This window comes from Rhinoraja longicauda, chromosome 20 (genome assembly GCF_053455715.1).
Source record: "Rhinoraja longicauda isolate Sanriku21f chromosome 20, sRhiLon1.1, whole genome shotgun sequence".
NCBI lineage: Eukaryota > Metazoa > Chordata > Chondrichthyes > Rajiformes > Arhynchobatidae > Rhinoraja > Rhinoraja longicauda.
Window position 1 is genome coordinate 24,863,086 of NC_135972.1, and position 16,837 is coordinate 24,879,922.

General features: G+C 41.5%; 1 protein-coding gene across 5 annotated transcripts in view; it reads right to left on the reverse strand.

Moving 5' to 3' along the window:
- Positions 1-16,038, reverse strand: part of LOC144603670 (ubiquitin carboxyl-terminal hydrolase 15-like) — a 90,112-nt gene extending 74,074 nt beyond the window's left edge. For 4 of the 5 annotated variants that reach the window (XM_078417269.1, XM_078417268.1, XM_078417267.1 and 1 more), the window contains exons 1-3: positions 15,917-16,038; positions 3,846-3,973; positions 480-610 (exon numbers count right to left, since the gene is read on the reverse strand). In XM_078417269.1, coding sequence (XP_078273395.1) covers positions 480-610; positions 3,846-3,973; positions 15,917-16,005 — 348 coding nt within the window. In that variant the 5' untranslated portion in view covers positions 16,006-16,038. Of the gene's footprint in view, positions 1-479; positions 611-3,845; positions 3,974-5,366; positions 5,516-15,916 lie in introns of all 5 variants that reach the window. The other variant, XM_078417270.1, reaches the window with a different exon arrangement.
- Between the last annotated feature and the right edge of the window lie 799 nt (positions 16,039-16,837).

Genomic DNA, 16,837 nt, shown 5'->3' on the forward strand with positions numbered 1-16,837 from the left:
TTTTCATAGAATCTGCAGCAAGAACACAGGCCTTTTGGACTCAATTGTCAATACTGGCATGTATGCTCCACATCATCCATCTCTCAGTATACCTTTATCTTTATCCTTTGAAGAGTCAAGAGTGTTTTATTGTCATATGTCCCAGACAGAACAAATTCTTACTTGCAGCAGCACATAATATGTAAACATAGTGAAGATAGACACAAAAAGCTGGAGTAACTCAGTGAGACAGGCAGGGTCTCTGGAGAGAAGGAATGGGTGACGTTTCGGGTCTAGACCCAGTCTCCTATATCTACTTCCTGATGGCAGGAGTGAAATGAGAGCATGGCCAGGGTGGTGTGGGTCTCTGATAATGCAGGCTACCTTTCTGAGGAAGCAACTCCTGTAAATCCCTTCAAAATATCAAACTTATCTAGCATCCTAGAAAGGTATGAATTCCATCATTAAAGCCATTTTCCTTACGACAATAAACTACATACCTTTCGTGCAATTGGCTCGTGACTCTCTGTTAATGCATACCAGCTAACGAGTTTATTCCAGCCTTCAGTGGGTACCAGTATGTAATCCAGCTCATCTATGAGATGCTCCTTCAGGGCCTGTGAATCGCCATCTAAATGGAACAAATGCAAAAAACACAAATTTCAGCAAAGCCATCTTCAGTTATATTCCAACCAGCTGAAGTTCACAATTCCAACCATAAAATCACCAATGAAATTAGAATTTGATATACTTTATAATAATTACATATTCGGACTCGGTCAACAGCTCTACTGCGGAGAAAGAACATGTACTTTGGGCTCAATGGCCTGAATCTAAACTGTATGATTTTCTGCAAAGGATGCCATGCATTCTGGCATATTTAATACTAAAAATACAAATTCAAACTTTACTGCTTTATAAATCTTGTAATGTCTTTCAATGCATATTATAACATCTGAATTAATCCTCTAACAATCTTCCACGCTCTTCAATATAAATTATAATAAAATATGAAAAACATTTATATTGAGCAAATCACGAAATCCTGCCCCCCAAAAATCTCCAATTATTTGCCTTCAACATGCTCAAATATTTTTTGGGTTCTACTCCATCTATTTAACAGGGCACAGTATTCTAGAGGCTTGTGTCCTGGCAAGCCGCGTGGGCACGACTCACCCGCCGACCAACCACTCCGCCAACTGGAACATGCCATGTTACCCGACCCGCCCCACAGGGGACTCCCAGGGGACTGCAGAGGAGCCCGGAAGCGAGGCCTGTCTGGGCCGAAGGAGACTCAGTGGTGGCGGCAATGGGAGCCTCGTCGACGTAGGCGGCGAAGGGGTATCGGCAGCAGCATGAACCTCGGCGGCAGCGGGGGCCTCGGCGGTGTTGGGGCCTCACGATCGACCCGCGAGCGTGTGCGGGGGGGGGGAGGGGAAAACAATGGAGAGCCTGGCCGATAGCCGTAAAGAACAATGGGCGCCTAGCGTGGGGGGACCGCCGTGAGGGACGGTGGGAGAACAAAGGGGGACACGGTGTGGGGGCATTCTAGTTTTAGAATCCTCTGCCCAGGGGATAAGCCTGCGTTTGTTTGTTTGTTCGTTCATTCCGGTTAAGGCACTGTGCGCACGGCAGCCAGCTAACAGCCCCTTGTCTTTTTCTTTTTTTTTCACTTTTAATTTAATTTTAATTTCAAGTTTTCATGTACCTTGCTGTGTGTTATGACTGTTGGCAGACCAATTTCCCTCCAAGGATGAATAAAGTTCTATCGTATCGTTTTGTATCGTGTTGCATGAGACTCCATGATAGTTTGTGCTCTTTTGCTTTTCACAAGGATTTTGCCTCATGGCTTTTTTTTGGTTTGGGGAGATAGAATTTCTGTTTTGACATCAGCACTTTCCAAAATTGTCATTTTGTGTCTGCACCACTATTTTTTCTCCAGTTATTCTTCCACCCCCATCCCCTCCCCTTTCAGTAACAGTGGAGTTTTATTGCAGATTACAATTTTAAAGCTTTCCTCCCACCCTCAAGATTTTGCATAATATTGCATTCTGTTATTTTTCCATTTCTTCCTAGATGGGTCACTCCAGTCAACAAACATTATACATCGAATTTCTTCTATTACCAGTGTACACATAATTGGATATCTTTGAATACCCTCAAAAAGCTGATTCTAAAGGATATTTGAAGCCATTTAGTTGAAATAATGATAGGTGCCTTTTCTTTACCACAGTCTTTTTATACTTTCAAGTGTATTACACTTGCAGTATATTCTTAATAGCTCTTTTGTTACAACATCAATTCTTATTCTGATAGGGTGTCAAACATACTTTCAGGCAAAAATATAGTTCCTATGATTGTTGACTGTATTAACTTTGTTTTTAAAAGTAATTTTTCATTGGGCGGCATGGTATGCAGCGTAGAGTTGCTGCCTTACAGCACCAAAGACCCAGGTTTGATCCTGACTATGGGTGCTATCTGTACGGACTTTGTATGCTCTCCCCATGACCTGTGTGGGCTTTCTCCAGTTTCCTCCCACACTCCAAAGACGTACTGGTTTGTAGGCTAATTGGCTTGGTATAATTGAAAAAGTTATCCCTAGTGTGTAGGATCGTGTTAGTTTACGAAAGGATCGTTGGTCGGCACGGACTCGGTGGGCTAAAGGGTCTGTTTCTGCGCTGTATCTCTAAACTAAACATAGGATATGCTGCCAGCATATAAACATATAAGGACTGCAAAAGACTTTCAGATGTTTTTTAAAAGGTAATCATTGTGAGGTAGGAAATGAAGCAGCCAATGTGCTCGCAACCAGTTCCCTCAATTAGCACTTATGATTATAACATGTTTTAATGACAATGATTTCAGGATTTAAAAAAATCCAGGATACAGATTTATTCCAAATGTTACTATTTTATCAACTGCAATAAAGGCAGACAGCAAATACTGCACCATGGGGCAGCAAATGGCAAGAACATATTATTGGGCTGAAACAATACGATAAACAGTTGAAGATCTACATTGACTCAACAAACCAACTGACAATTCGGTATACTTAACGATAGGACTTGGTAAGTGAAAGCCATCTTAATTTTATTCCTTTTTAAAATCTACATGTGACTGAGTCAAGTTGACTTTAAGTAACTTGGTGTTCTTCACATAATTTGACTCAATATACTTTCTAGCACTGGACATGTAACAACTACATCCTTATACAAATGCAAACATGACCGTGCCAACAATCTAACGTACAGCATACTACAGCATAGGCTAAAAATGTACCAAAGACCCCATTTCATTTCAAACATATTCATATAATCTGAACCCAATGCTGCCCTCTGCTCAATCACAAAGAGCCAAATGTAGACTCAAAGAGGTTTCCGGAAGTCAGATTGGTAGTTATATTTGTAAATTCAGGAAAACACTAAAGATTACCAAAAATTACAATAATTAGAGGCAATGATTGTTACAGTATTATCACGGAGGCCCAGTGCATCGGCTAAAGTGGGTCAGCATAATATTTTAATTTTTCTGTACAAGTTTTAATTTATTTTTGGAGATACTGCATGGAATCAACCCGGGTCTCCGACGCTTTAAGGCAGCAACTCTTCCGCTACACTAGCATGCCCGCCCACAAGGTACATGTTATTTGTAAGGACTAAAACGGATCTTTTGGCAGAACTAATTGAATAGTATTTGTCCAGAATTGTTTTTAGCCCTTCTCTACATCTCCAAGTACCTTGAAGACATAATGGTTACCAATAACATAGCAGTCTTTTATGGTGCTTCTAAAATGACTAAATAATGAGATTATCATATTATTAATGCAAGAATTATTTTGCAAATAAAATGAAAACAAGTAGCCAAACCTTTCAGGAGCCCAGAATTGTCAATAGGGCCAGGATACACATTTTGGTCTCCCATCTGGTATTTGTCCCAACTATCAAACCCGACATATTTCTTCCATTGCTTAAACCAGCGGCTATCCACCAGATACCTGCGATAATAAATGAGAACCATGTTAAAAGAACACTAATATTGTAGGTCAGAAAATTGAGACGAAAAAAAGTTTTACAATTTGGATGACAGAATACCTAACGCTTAGATTAACAATTAACTTCCCTTTAAGCAGAACCAAAGTATTTGTAAAGGCTCTCCAAATGACTCAGCAGTTGCATTAACCAGCTTGGAACTGAAATGGGATAGATGAGAAAGGTCATGTGATCACCTTTGGTCTCCAAGGATGGAAGAATAAAAATTAACCTTGGGCGATGTTCCCTGCTTGCTGAAAATATGAATGAATGACAGGAAAGTAAAATGGAGCAAAATCCCTGTCCCCCAGAAAATGCTCGAAACACCTAAGTAAGTCAAGCAATACTTCACCTGAGGAGAAATATTACCTATGTTTTAGGTCAAGGTTTCATCATCAGAACTTGAGAATTGAGCAAACAGAGAGGGGTGAAAAGAACATTTGTGATACGATGCAAAGCAATACTGCCAAAATAATAATTACTTTAAAAACTGGCAGCCAAAAAACCCCAAAAACAGAGTTATCGGGGGGGGGGGGGGGGGGGGGGGGGGGAGAAGTACCTATGCAAACTTGTGAAATTCAGATATTAAGTCATGAGTGCTTTAACATCCCCATGCAGAGGATTTGGCGTTGTTCCGAGCTTGCATTGGGTATTGACTGACCAAAATAGGGATTCAAGGTAGAGATCAGAATGAAAGTGGCAAGGAGAATTAAAATGACAAGATGAATGGAATCTCAGGACAGCCCTTGCAGAAAGAATCGTGTTCTGCAAAGTAATCTCTCGATCTGTGTCTGATTTCTTCCATGTTTAGAAGACATCATTAGCACTGAATGCAATACAAAAGTAATAGGCTTGTGTTAAGATGACCTATGTGTTAACACGACCAAGGGTCTTACAAAGCAAACTACTGGAGAAACTCAGTGGATCAGGCACCATCTGCAGAGGAAATGGACAGATGACGTTTTGGATAGGGACCCTTCTTCAGACAGAACAGATCTAACAACCTGGCTATAATCGTTCACACTACAATTTATAAAAGGCTTAGAGAGCCCCTGTTCACCATCACACACTCCTCCAATTGTATTCTTAGCACAAATCTATTTTAAGTGAAGGGAAATGTGGGGAATAAAATAAGATCTTTGGAGAACTTCAAATAAGGAAGGCACTTCATGCCAGTGGTGGGCTTTAACATGCAATGCCACAGGTCTAAAGATGATGTACTGATCTAGCAAAGTCTACCCTTTTCTCTATGTGCCCACTTGTTGAGGTATTGACCTGCCTTTGATTATTTGGTGCTTTCATTAGTTGCAAAAGGTGTAGGAAACAATGGCCGTTAGGGCATGCTGAATAACTACTTACCGCTAGGTTTCATTTTTTTTCGTGTCCAATTGACAAAATTTGTTGGTATCAGTAATTGGAGATAGTTCACTTAGGCTATGAACACAAGGAGATGCCATTTTGAATTTCTTCTTCGCAGATGTGCCCAGGAAGTTCTTTTGCATCACTTCCTGTTTTGGGAGCAACCAAAAAAAGCTATGGAATTTACTGAATTTTAACTGTCTTTAAATTCATGTACAACTGAACAGAGATTGTTTACCAAAGTATAAATAAATAACTGCAAAGGACCCATAAGAAGTGAGGTAAAGGAAGTTCCTGGGCACAGCTCTGATCAAGAAAGGCAAAAAATCTCATCGCCTCCATTCCATATCCCACCTTCTTACCAACACTTGAGTGAGATACATATACGTCCAAAAAATGTAGTTCTCCCAAGTTGGATGCAAGATACAGCAGAACAAGTTGAACAAAATCTGTTCAACACTGATTTTCCTTCATCTCAAAACCCAGATTCAGGCAAAGGCAGAAAGTGCAGGCTCTGAAAACTGTTTATTTACCAGCCTACTCTCGTTTTCCAATAGTATTTTAAAATCTGTATAACTTGCCCTCCCTTATTTTCCTTCTCCTTCAGACTCTTTACATCTGCTTGATTGTTGCACCAGTGCTAAACCTGTACAGGATAAACAAAGACCCAAAGCAGTTCTTGTCAGTAGCAGTTCCAACTTTATATGTCTTAAGAAATAAAAATACAACTATTATGAGCAGAAATTTGGTGTAGGTAAATTTCTTATACATCCGCGAGACCAAACGTAGACTGGGCGTTCGATTCGCTGAACACCTTCGCTCAGCCCGCCTGAACCTACCTGATGTCCCGGTTGCCAAACACTTTAATTCTCCTTCCCATTCACACACAGACCTTTCTGTCCTAGGTCTCCTCCATGGTCAGTGAGGTTAAATGCAAATTGGAGGAACAACATCTCATATTTCGCTTTGGCAGCTTACAGCCCAGTGGATTGATTTTTGATTTCTCTCACTTCAGGTAGCCCCGGCATTCCCTCTCTCTCTATCCGTCCCCCTACCCAAGTCGCATTAGCTTCTCGTTTTCACCCACCAAACAACTAACTATTTTCTTTATCATCGTTACATTTTTGCATATCTTTTATTCATTGTTCTTTATCTCTCCACATCTTCGTCTATATCTTTCATTTCCCCTATCCCTAACCAGTCTGAAGAAGGGTCTCGACTCGAAACGTCACCCATACCGTCTCTCCAGAGATACTTCCTGTCCCGTTGAGTTACTCCAGCTTTTTGTGTCTATCTTTGGTGTCGGTAAATTGTTTTGGATTAACCCATTTCTGCCCCCTCCAGCATTTTGTGTCTAAATAAATCTACATGGTTTAGGATTATGTAAGAGTCAAACTTTCTTTTTCTTGACAACGAAAAAGTTAACAAAATGCACTCTTGCACAAAGAGCTGCCTGAAACAAAATCTGTTTGTTCAACAAATCTAAAAATCACTAAACCTATGCAAACAAGCATCTTATCCATAATAAACCTGTAAAGTTGGCTCAAAATTAAGAAACTCCACAGCATTCCAAAAACATGAACATAGCTAAATGCAATTTAACCAATTAAAACATTTTCAAGCTGCCATAAGTTATGTCATTTTCAAATGAAGTTTACAAATGCTGATGATGTTTATTAACGAAAAATAAACCGAATGTACGTATCAAAATAACTGTAAATACTGAGAATATCAAACGTCCCAAGATAACATATACAAAAATAATGACAAAAGTTTAATTCCCATGTGCCTTGTGTCAGCACATTGGTTTATTATTGAACAATCCAGGGTGAATTCCACCAGTTTACTTTCTTTCCAAAGCCATGTACTACTATCCAGTGTTTCAAATATTTAACGACTTCTCCCTCTAAACAAGCAATCAATCATGTCCGTCTCAACAGTTCTCAAAGCAGACCGTTTAGTGCTCCAATAACTTTGTTGACATGGCTTATGACAATTTGCCAATTCTCAAGGTGCATTCCAAAACCATCATCAAACCAAATTTTGCATTAAGTTGCATAGAGTTAAAAGCGCAAATGTTGCTTGATTGATTGCTTGATACAGCATGAGAACAGACCTTTCAGCCCACACCGACCATCGATCACCCGTTCACACCAGTTCTATGTTATCCCACTTTTCGCATCCATTCCCTACACACTAGAGGCTAATCAACCTACAAATCTGCACATCTTAGGGATGTGGGAGGGAACTAGAACACCCAAAGGAATCCCAAGCGGTCACAGGTAGAATGTGCAAATTCCACACAGAGAGCACCTGATGTCAGGATCAATTCTGGGTCTCTGGCGCTGTGAGGCAGCAGCTCTACCAGCTGCACCATTGTGTTGCCCTAAATCATGTTTTAAAAGGAAAGAAATACAGAGAGGGGAATCCCAAGCTCAGATTCTTGGCAATTCAAGAAATGATGACCATTGATAGAGAATCATCCAGAACATAAACCGTTAAACCTATGAGAAAATTAGAAGTAGGGTGGCTATAGAGACACTTAGAGGCTGTTGTTTAGCTTGGAAACAATATAAATTCAGTGAACAAAAGATGACTGATGAACAAGCCAGGTATGTTAGAATGCAGCTAGCATAGAACATTAGAAAAATATTTTAATCTTAGATTCATTTAAATGTATTTGCATAAATAGATCAATTATAGGATGTTAACCATTGTATTTGTAAATAACTGATTCAAACTCACAAAATCTCACCAACCTAGACCATAGGAAATTTCTACAGTCATCGATCCAAGGCTTCACCATTTTAAAACCCGCATAAAATATTAATGGAGCTGGTACTCCCCACTATAATCTTGGCATGAATTTTAACCAAAGAAAAAATTGAAAGCCTGTTTGGATTAATAATTTCTCTTTAGTTTTTGTATCAATAAAACTCCATGCTGGCATAAAATCTAAATTCTACATAATTTACTTTTTTTAATTTTAAAGGTGCTCAAATGGCTCTCAAATACAGAATATAGAATACTGATCAAAGTCACAATAGGGAACAAGTAGTCAGTGGCATGACCACAGTTGACATGATAGATATTACTTTAAATGAACATCTGCTGTGAACTATAAATGGACAACTATTGAACTTAAACTTAGAGACCAAAAGTTGAAGCATCTTGATGGTATTTTCCAACCAACCAAATATAAATGATTTTGCCAAACTATAATTAAAACTGACAAAACACACAACTACAAATGACAACTGAACAACTTAACCCCTACTTATGGATTAATGTTGGGAAGCTGCCTCTCGAAGGGGCTCGACCTGGAACGTCACCCATTCCTTCTCTCCAGAGATGCTGTCTGTCCTGCTGAGTTACTCCAGCATTTTGCATCTACTCTCGTATTCCTAAAATGTCTCCCTCTCCCTTAATGCTATTGCCCCTCGTTTAGTCACCCATCCAAATTTTTAAAATATATTATCAGTCCTTATGCCTTTGAATTCCCTTACAATTTAAAAAACCTACATAAATATGTTTCTAAAGTTTACTTCAGATTTAGTATGTCACTATTTTATATTTTCTTTTATTCAGTACAATTCACTGCATTTGATTGTGGACTCCACATAATTGCAACTCAATTTTCAGGGATGCAGCAAGACTACTTCAGTGACAATGTTGCTGACATTGAGATAAACCAAAACACTCTCTGCCTATTTGGATGGGCAAGGCATGAGCTTAAGAACATGGAAATTCTGCCCGTATTTGTGTTAGCATTTACTTCTTGGATCGCAGTACATGCTGCTGACTCTCAGCTTCGGCAACCCAGGTTCAATCCTGACCTCCTTGTGCCAAATGGTGTTTTTTCTGTGACCTTGTGGATTTCCCCTGGGTGCTCCAGTTTACTCCCAAAGACATGTTCAAAAGTCCCTAAGTTATAGCAGCAGAATTAGGCCATTCGGCCCATCAAGTCTACTCACCATTCCATCATGGCAGAGCTATCTTTTCCTCTCATCCCCATTCTCCTGCCTTCTCCCCATAACCCCTGACACCCATACTAATTAAGAATCTGTCAATCACAGCTTAAAAAATATCCATTGACCTGACCTGCACAGCCGTCTGTGGCAATGAATTCCATAGATTCACCACCATCTGACTGCAGAAATTCCTCCTCATCTCCTTTCTTGAGGTATGTCCTATTTTTAAGCTATGGCTTCTGGTCCCACTAGTCCCACAGACTCTCCCACTAGTGGAAACATCCTCTCCACACCCACCTTTCACTATTCGACAACTTCAATGATTGTTTACCTACGATTGCACATTGCCTCTAAATTGGCAAGTACAAGGAGAATCTGGAATGAGACAAAACAATATTTTGTGGAAAATGGGATGGCTCCGAGAGGCAGCATACACTGAATAGGTTGAATGTCCTCCTTAAATGTGGCACGTAAAAAATAATTGTTCTGCCAGTTATTGTACATGGGAGATAGGTACATACAAATGTTGCTGCATATTTACCCACATTTACTATAAAGTGCACTGGATCTTTTTACAAAGAATTTCCATGGGGCGGGAGGTGTTATTGGTCATGCGTGGAGGTGAATTTCTGCAACTACACTGAACAGTAAAACAATATCAATACCTAATTCAGGAATAACCTGGTCATTTTGGCAATACATTTCTTTCGGTTGGGGTTTCTATTTAATATAATGCGTAAAAAGGCTTTAAGTTATCAGGCTTTGATTGGATACCAGTATAAGGATTTGAACATTCTTCTCATTCACTGTCCTTTGTTCTGCTTCATTTGCAGAAGTAAATCAAGCAAGTCAGTGAAATCATGCACAAACTACAGTGCTCTGGTCAGACCAAATTTTGACTGTAGTTCTAGTACTTAAATACACTGGAGATATTTAAGCAATCATGACTGTGCAGCAGTTCCTCACTTTAAAAATAAAGTTGAGCAGTATATAAAAAAGCAAACAGAACAAACAAGTCAATGAAACTGAAACTAGAAAATCTAGCATCTCCTACTTTCATTTTAGATTTAAACTAGGTAAGGGTAAACGTAGGAACAATATCAAGAGGTGCCTCACCACAGTCAAAACATAAAACAAAGTTCCAACAGTGTTGGAATTACTTTGGAACAGATGATATTGTGATGGGAGGCAGAGGATGTAGCTCAACAGATTGACTAAAATTGATCAAATGCTCATCCTAATCTAGCAGAAGGAGATCTGACAGTTCATACAAGATACTTCAATGGATTAAAAGAAACATTAACTTTTACCACTAAAACATAAATGAAAACAAGTAAAATGAAATACAAATCAATCATAATCCTCAAAGTAGGCAGACTTGATTCTCTGGCCAATTATCAGTAAAAAGAGACGTGTGTTCATATCTGTATTTGCTCAGACTGCATCTTTCTTGCAAAAGAGCACAGTGGTTAAAAACATAAAAACTAGTGCAAATGTCCAACAGGGAGAACAGAACAGCAAACATGTACTTCTTACTTTAAATAATTCTTACTCAGCATGTGAAAAGCTAAACTAGGAAATGGAATTTAGACGAGTAATTCAATATCAAACCAAAGAGAAGGATCAATGAGGTACCAAAAAAATTATAATTGAGAAAATGAATTTCCTTGTAATTAAAATCTTAAGAAATGAAATTCTGTGCCTGTAAAACGTAATTCTCAAACCCACAGGATATATATTCATAATCCCATCTCTACAAGTCTACTTGAATGGATGCAGTAACTTTTTTTGGTATCTAATCCTTTAAATGATGGGTACTTAATGCTATTGCGATGATTTCAAATCCAACTCTTTTGGAGATATCAAAGTAATTCCAAATATTCTGGAGTAGCAGCTCAACTCAGAAAGCAATCTCTTGAATTCTATAATTAGCTGCCAATATGCAGTTACTGGAAAGTTGCTGTCTGATTAAAATTTCTAAAAAATCAGATAGTACAAGTAGAGTCACTTTAAAAAATAAATTAGCCCATTTACTTGAAAATGATTAAAAACCAAAGTACTGCACGACACACCTAACCTATAAACGAAGTCCTCCCCATCTCAGCAACATCACTTCAGGAAGACACCCAGCAGAATCCAATTATTAAGCACAAACATGGCGGAAAAGTAAAAGCTGGCAGTGGTATATTACTGGCAAAGGGCTGCAAACAGATTAACTTCCTATCATGCCATTTCTGTGTGTAGGAGATCAAAAATGTGGTGAGAAAAGGGAAAAGAACTGCTATAAAGTGCCCATGATTAAATAACAAACTTGACTGCTATACCTGTTAAAATCCTCCTATGTAGCCGTGACTTATTTTGATTGAAGGAACTCACAATCAGTAGCACAGTAATCAATAAATCAATCAATATATAACGTCATGATAGCCTCGCTCCTCATTTTGCAGAAAATACATACAACCCAATCTAGTTCCTTTTCGTTATGAAATATTAAGGAATACACAGCACATTGTAACAAACACAGCTTGGCTAATGGAGTAATCTTGAGTCAATTTCCACTCTGCACTACAAATGATATAACATCCATTTATTTTCCCTTATTTACCTACTCTTGCTTTGTTCCAGATGTGGCCATGCACTACAACAGTGCTTAAAATTGAGCTGCAACCACAGAAAAAAATATCCTCTCTAAAAGTTAGTCTTAAGGGATCATGGTGAAACAGATTCCAAATAAAGTTCTACACCATCACCAATTAAGGTACTGTTAACAATAAGATAACATTGTTGGCTGCCCATCTCTTCTCTATCAAGTGTACCGTTATTAATAGTAAGGGCGCACTGGCTTTATTTGCAATGCCCAAGGTTAACACATATTGTTATAAACTGTTTTGTTGAGAGCACCATGAAGACAGTGCAAAATGTATCCAACTAAAAAATTAGTTTAAGTCCTCGATGTCACCATTGAGGATTTGAGCAACTTGAATATCACTACTGGTTGCAAATACTTTCTTATATCGTCTTCTCAAATAACAAATACAAACACTACTACTTCCAGTCATACGTCTATCTGAAGGTCAAACATCAATGGATAGCCATGCCAATAATGCTGGAATAAAACAAGATAGAGCATGCTGCAAACACTCAGCAAACCAGGCCTGAGGGTTTCCAGCATTTTATGTTTTTTCATTTCAGATTTACAGCATCAGCAGTTTCTGATTTCTAATATTGCCAGAACCTCCTTTAAAAGCAAATATAACATGTCATAAACAGGATACAACAAATCAGTGAAGACAAACTTTTTAAAGAATTTTGGCTGACTGATGTAGTTTCCTTCTGTCAAATGTACACACCACTTAGTTTATATCCCTTCACTTTGTGCAATGAGAATTTCTAGTTATACAAAATGCAAGACATTCACTATACACAATTTTCCACTACTTTTTAAATGAAACTAATTTTTCACCCAAATACTCCAATCGATAGGCAAGTGTTTCACAATGTCACTACTTTAAATTCAATGTTAAATGACATAATTGTAGATAACCAATAATTGTTAAAAAAATTCAAATAACAAAGCTGTTAGGATGAAAGGATAAGGTTATGAAGAACAACTGTCACACTCATCGGGGGAACTTGACATCTGCACCATCTAAAAACCCCCAGAAGTTTTACATCTCAACTAATTATTGTGAAGCACAGTGATTATTAAAGGAAAGCATGGTAAAACAAGTTGTATGCCACAAAATTCCTCAAATTGAACAAATGACCATTTAATCCTTGCCAACATTGAACAAGAAATGTTGCTAGCTATGTCGACTCCTAGTTTGCCTTCATACTTGTCATGATACCATTAACTAGACCAGAGCATCAATTTAACTTCTTACTCAAAGGAGGGTACCTCCAAAAATGCTTCATACACTCAAATGCCAAACAACATTTTGTACCAGAGGCTGGGAAGGGAGCACCAACAAAGATCACCAACAGCACTGAGGGCTACTGGCTAAACTTGACCATCACTTAGGCAATTATTACAACTATGTCTTATAGGTGATACAGATCACTGGTGTGTGGCGTACAGTCAAAGGAGCCCTGTCAAGTTAGTGAATGCTATTTCACACATACTGCATTAGTTATGAAGAGAGTAGATAGAAGGGCAGTGAAAGGGTGCAAATCAATTGGCTTGCTTTGTGTTAGATGGAGTTCTTGAGTTTTGTTCTTGGTATATTCATCCAGAGAGTACTGAATGATACTTGTGGAAGGTGGGTTATTAATGGGGGGAGATGCTTCTAAAGATTTCCAGCTCTAACCCGCTCACAATTTATGGCTGATCCAGTTACTGGCTAATGGTGATACCTTTGGGAAGTTGATAGTGAGAATTTGGCAATGGTAATTATTGGCACAGGATCGTAGATATATCCCTTATTGAAGCATAAAATTGACAAACTGTTAATCACCATCCTCGGATGTCATACAAATGCTGCTGCAGGAAGGCATGAACTTCTTGATTAGTAAGGGTGAAAGGGGTTATGGGGAGAAGGCAGGAGAATGGGGTTGAGATGGAAAGATTTACTCCCCATAAAGGCTATAATTCTGCAATACTTTCCACATCAGCCTCTTACAAATCACAACTTTGTCAAAACTTCACAGCTGCCATCCCACTTTCCAAAATGTTCCATTACTCCCACTGTGCCAAATGGCACGTACCAAATTCACTCATAAGATGAAAACATTCAGCGACTGTGGAAAGTACAACAGGTGGTGCAGCAGTAGAGTTGCTGCTTTACAGCGAATGCAGCGCGGGAGACCTGGGTTTGATCCTGACAACAGGGGAGTTTATACGTTCTCCCCCTGACCTGCGTGGGTTTTCTCCGAGATCTTAGGTTTCCTCCCATAGACATACAGGTATACTCCAAAGACATACAGGTTTGTCAATTAATTGGCCCTAGTGGGTATCGGATAGTGTTAATGTGCGGGGATCGCTGGTCGGCGCAGACCCGGTGGGCTGAAAGGGCCCGTTTCCTCGCTGTATCTCCAAACCGAACTAAAGTCCACATGGGTGAAGAAATGCTAACTCACAGAAATTCTTTCCACAGACCCTCCCTTAGCTACGTTTCCAGCATTTGGTGTTTTAATTTCAGATTTCCAGCAGCTGCAGTTTTGTGATTTTCATTGACTTCTCGTATCCTCTTTTAACACTGGCTTGTTGTTTGTTTCGCTTTTTATTCAATATTAACAGCATTTCCCCCACAATGATCACACTCTCAGATCTCACCAGCTTCTTAAAAAAAACTTCCAATGCTTCTCTTTGGCAATGATTTCAACCTCAACCCTCAGCGTTGTTTCCCTTTGCTTGGATTTAAGATTTTTTTCCCAACAGAGATGATTGCCCAAACTCCAATAAAACTACGTTTAATATGTTCTAGTGTCAAGCCTTTCTGTGTGCAAATTGTTTCTGACATTACGACAATGGCTTATCATTAAACCATGAACCAGGCGTCCTGAACCAGGCGTCCCAGTTTAAGAATAAGGGGTAGGCTCATTTAGGACTGAGAAAAAACCTGGAATTCTCTGCCACAAAATGCAGTGGAGGCCAATTCACTGGACATTTTCAAGAGAGTTAGATTTAGCTCTTAGGGCTAACAGAATCAAGGGGTATGGGGGAAATGCAGGAACGGGGTACTGGGGTGCTGGCTCGAAGGGCCGAATAGCCTAGTCCTGCACCTATTTTTCTATGTTTCTATTTGTGGCGGGAGGTTATGGCAAGTGTATTCACCACAAAAGGAAAGGCATCAGCGATGTATGTAATGATAGAATTGGAATTGAACAACTGACACTGGTTGTTCACCTGCCCACACCTCCCTTGATTAGTACAGGTGTCAGAGGTTATGGGGAGAAGGCAGGAGAATGGGGTTAGGAGGGAGAGAGAGATCAGCCATGATTGAATGGCGGAGTAGACTTTATGGGCCGAATGGCCTAATTCTGCTCCATGACATGAGCTTATTCTAAATCACATGATCTTTCCAGATTCTCTCACTTCCCTCCTCCCTCATATCTGTTGTGCTGCTGCAAATAAGAATGTCGTTGTTCCGTTTCCGGACATGACAATAAAACACTCTTAACTAGTGTGCCTGAAGACTGATCAGACCTGTCCATTCCCCTGCACCGATGCTGCCTGACCCGCTGCGATCCCCCAGCACTTTGTGCTTGGCTGAAGATGCCAGCATTTGTACAGCCTCTTGTCTCCCCTCCCTCCAATCCGTTTCTCAAGAACCGGGGCTGTTCAACCACCGCCAGCCTCTGGGGCGGAAGGTTTTTAATCAGACAACATGAGAAGCCAGGGGAAGAAGTGGCGCCGATGGCGGCTCCCCGCAGCCCGGCGGGGGGACCAGTGTTGCCCGGGTGTGGGCCCCTGTGGGGATCTGGCGGCTGCGGTGGGAGAGGGAGCCCCACCCGTCCGCCATCCAGGAGGGCCGCTCCGGCGCTGACTGACCCGCGGGGCCGGGCCCCTGAGGCCGCGCTCCCCCCCTCCCCCCGCCGGCCCGGCAACCCCCCTCACCCGCCCCCCAGCGCCGTCCTCACCAGGTGTCACCCTTCTTGAGCGGGGTTTTCATCAGCGCCGCCGTGTCAACGCGCTGCGTCTCCAGCTCGGCCGCTCCGCCCTCCGCCATGTTGGGCAGCTACCGGCCGGGGCATGCCGGGAGCCCGCGTCACTCGCGCCGACCCGCCGCCCAGACACAGACCCGCCGCCGCCGCACCGGGGCGGGAGACAGCTGGACCCGACATAGACCCAGACCCCGACCCGCCGCCCAGACCCGCCCAACACCTGGATCCGCCGGGGCGGGAGAACAGCGGCACCCGCCGCCCCGACACAGACTGCGGCCCCGACACAGACCCCGACCCATACCCCCCCAGACCCGCCCAACACCTGGACCCGCGGCCCAGACACAGACCCGCCGCACCGAGGCGGGAGACAGCTGGACCCGCCGCCCCGACACAAACCCGCGGCCCAGACCCCGACCCGCCGCCCCGACACAGACCCTGACCAATACCCAGACCCGCCGCCCAGATCCAGACCCGACACCTGGACCCGCGGCCCAGACCCTGTGCAGGACCCGCGACCCAGGCCCAGACCCGCCACCCAGATACAGACCCACGGCTCAGGCTCGCCCGATGGACCCGCGGCCCAGACCCGCCGGAGAACCCGCGCTCCTCCAACTGAACTATCACCCTGTCCTCAAATTCACCTGAATGAGTCTGAAGAAGGGTCCCGACCTGAAACGTCGCCTGTCAATGTTCTCCACGGATGCTGCCTGACCCCCTGAGTTACCAGCACTTTGTGTCCATTCGTCCTGAGCAAGTTCAGAGCAGCCCTGAAGGACTTGCATTTATGGACATCTTTTCAGGATCTGCCTTTTTGATCGTTTTGTTTGAGGTAAGATAGGTAGACAACCCTTTCCCCAGGGTGGAAATGTCAGAGACTAGAGGGCAAAGCTTTAAGGT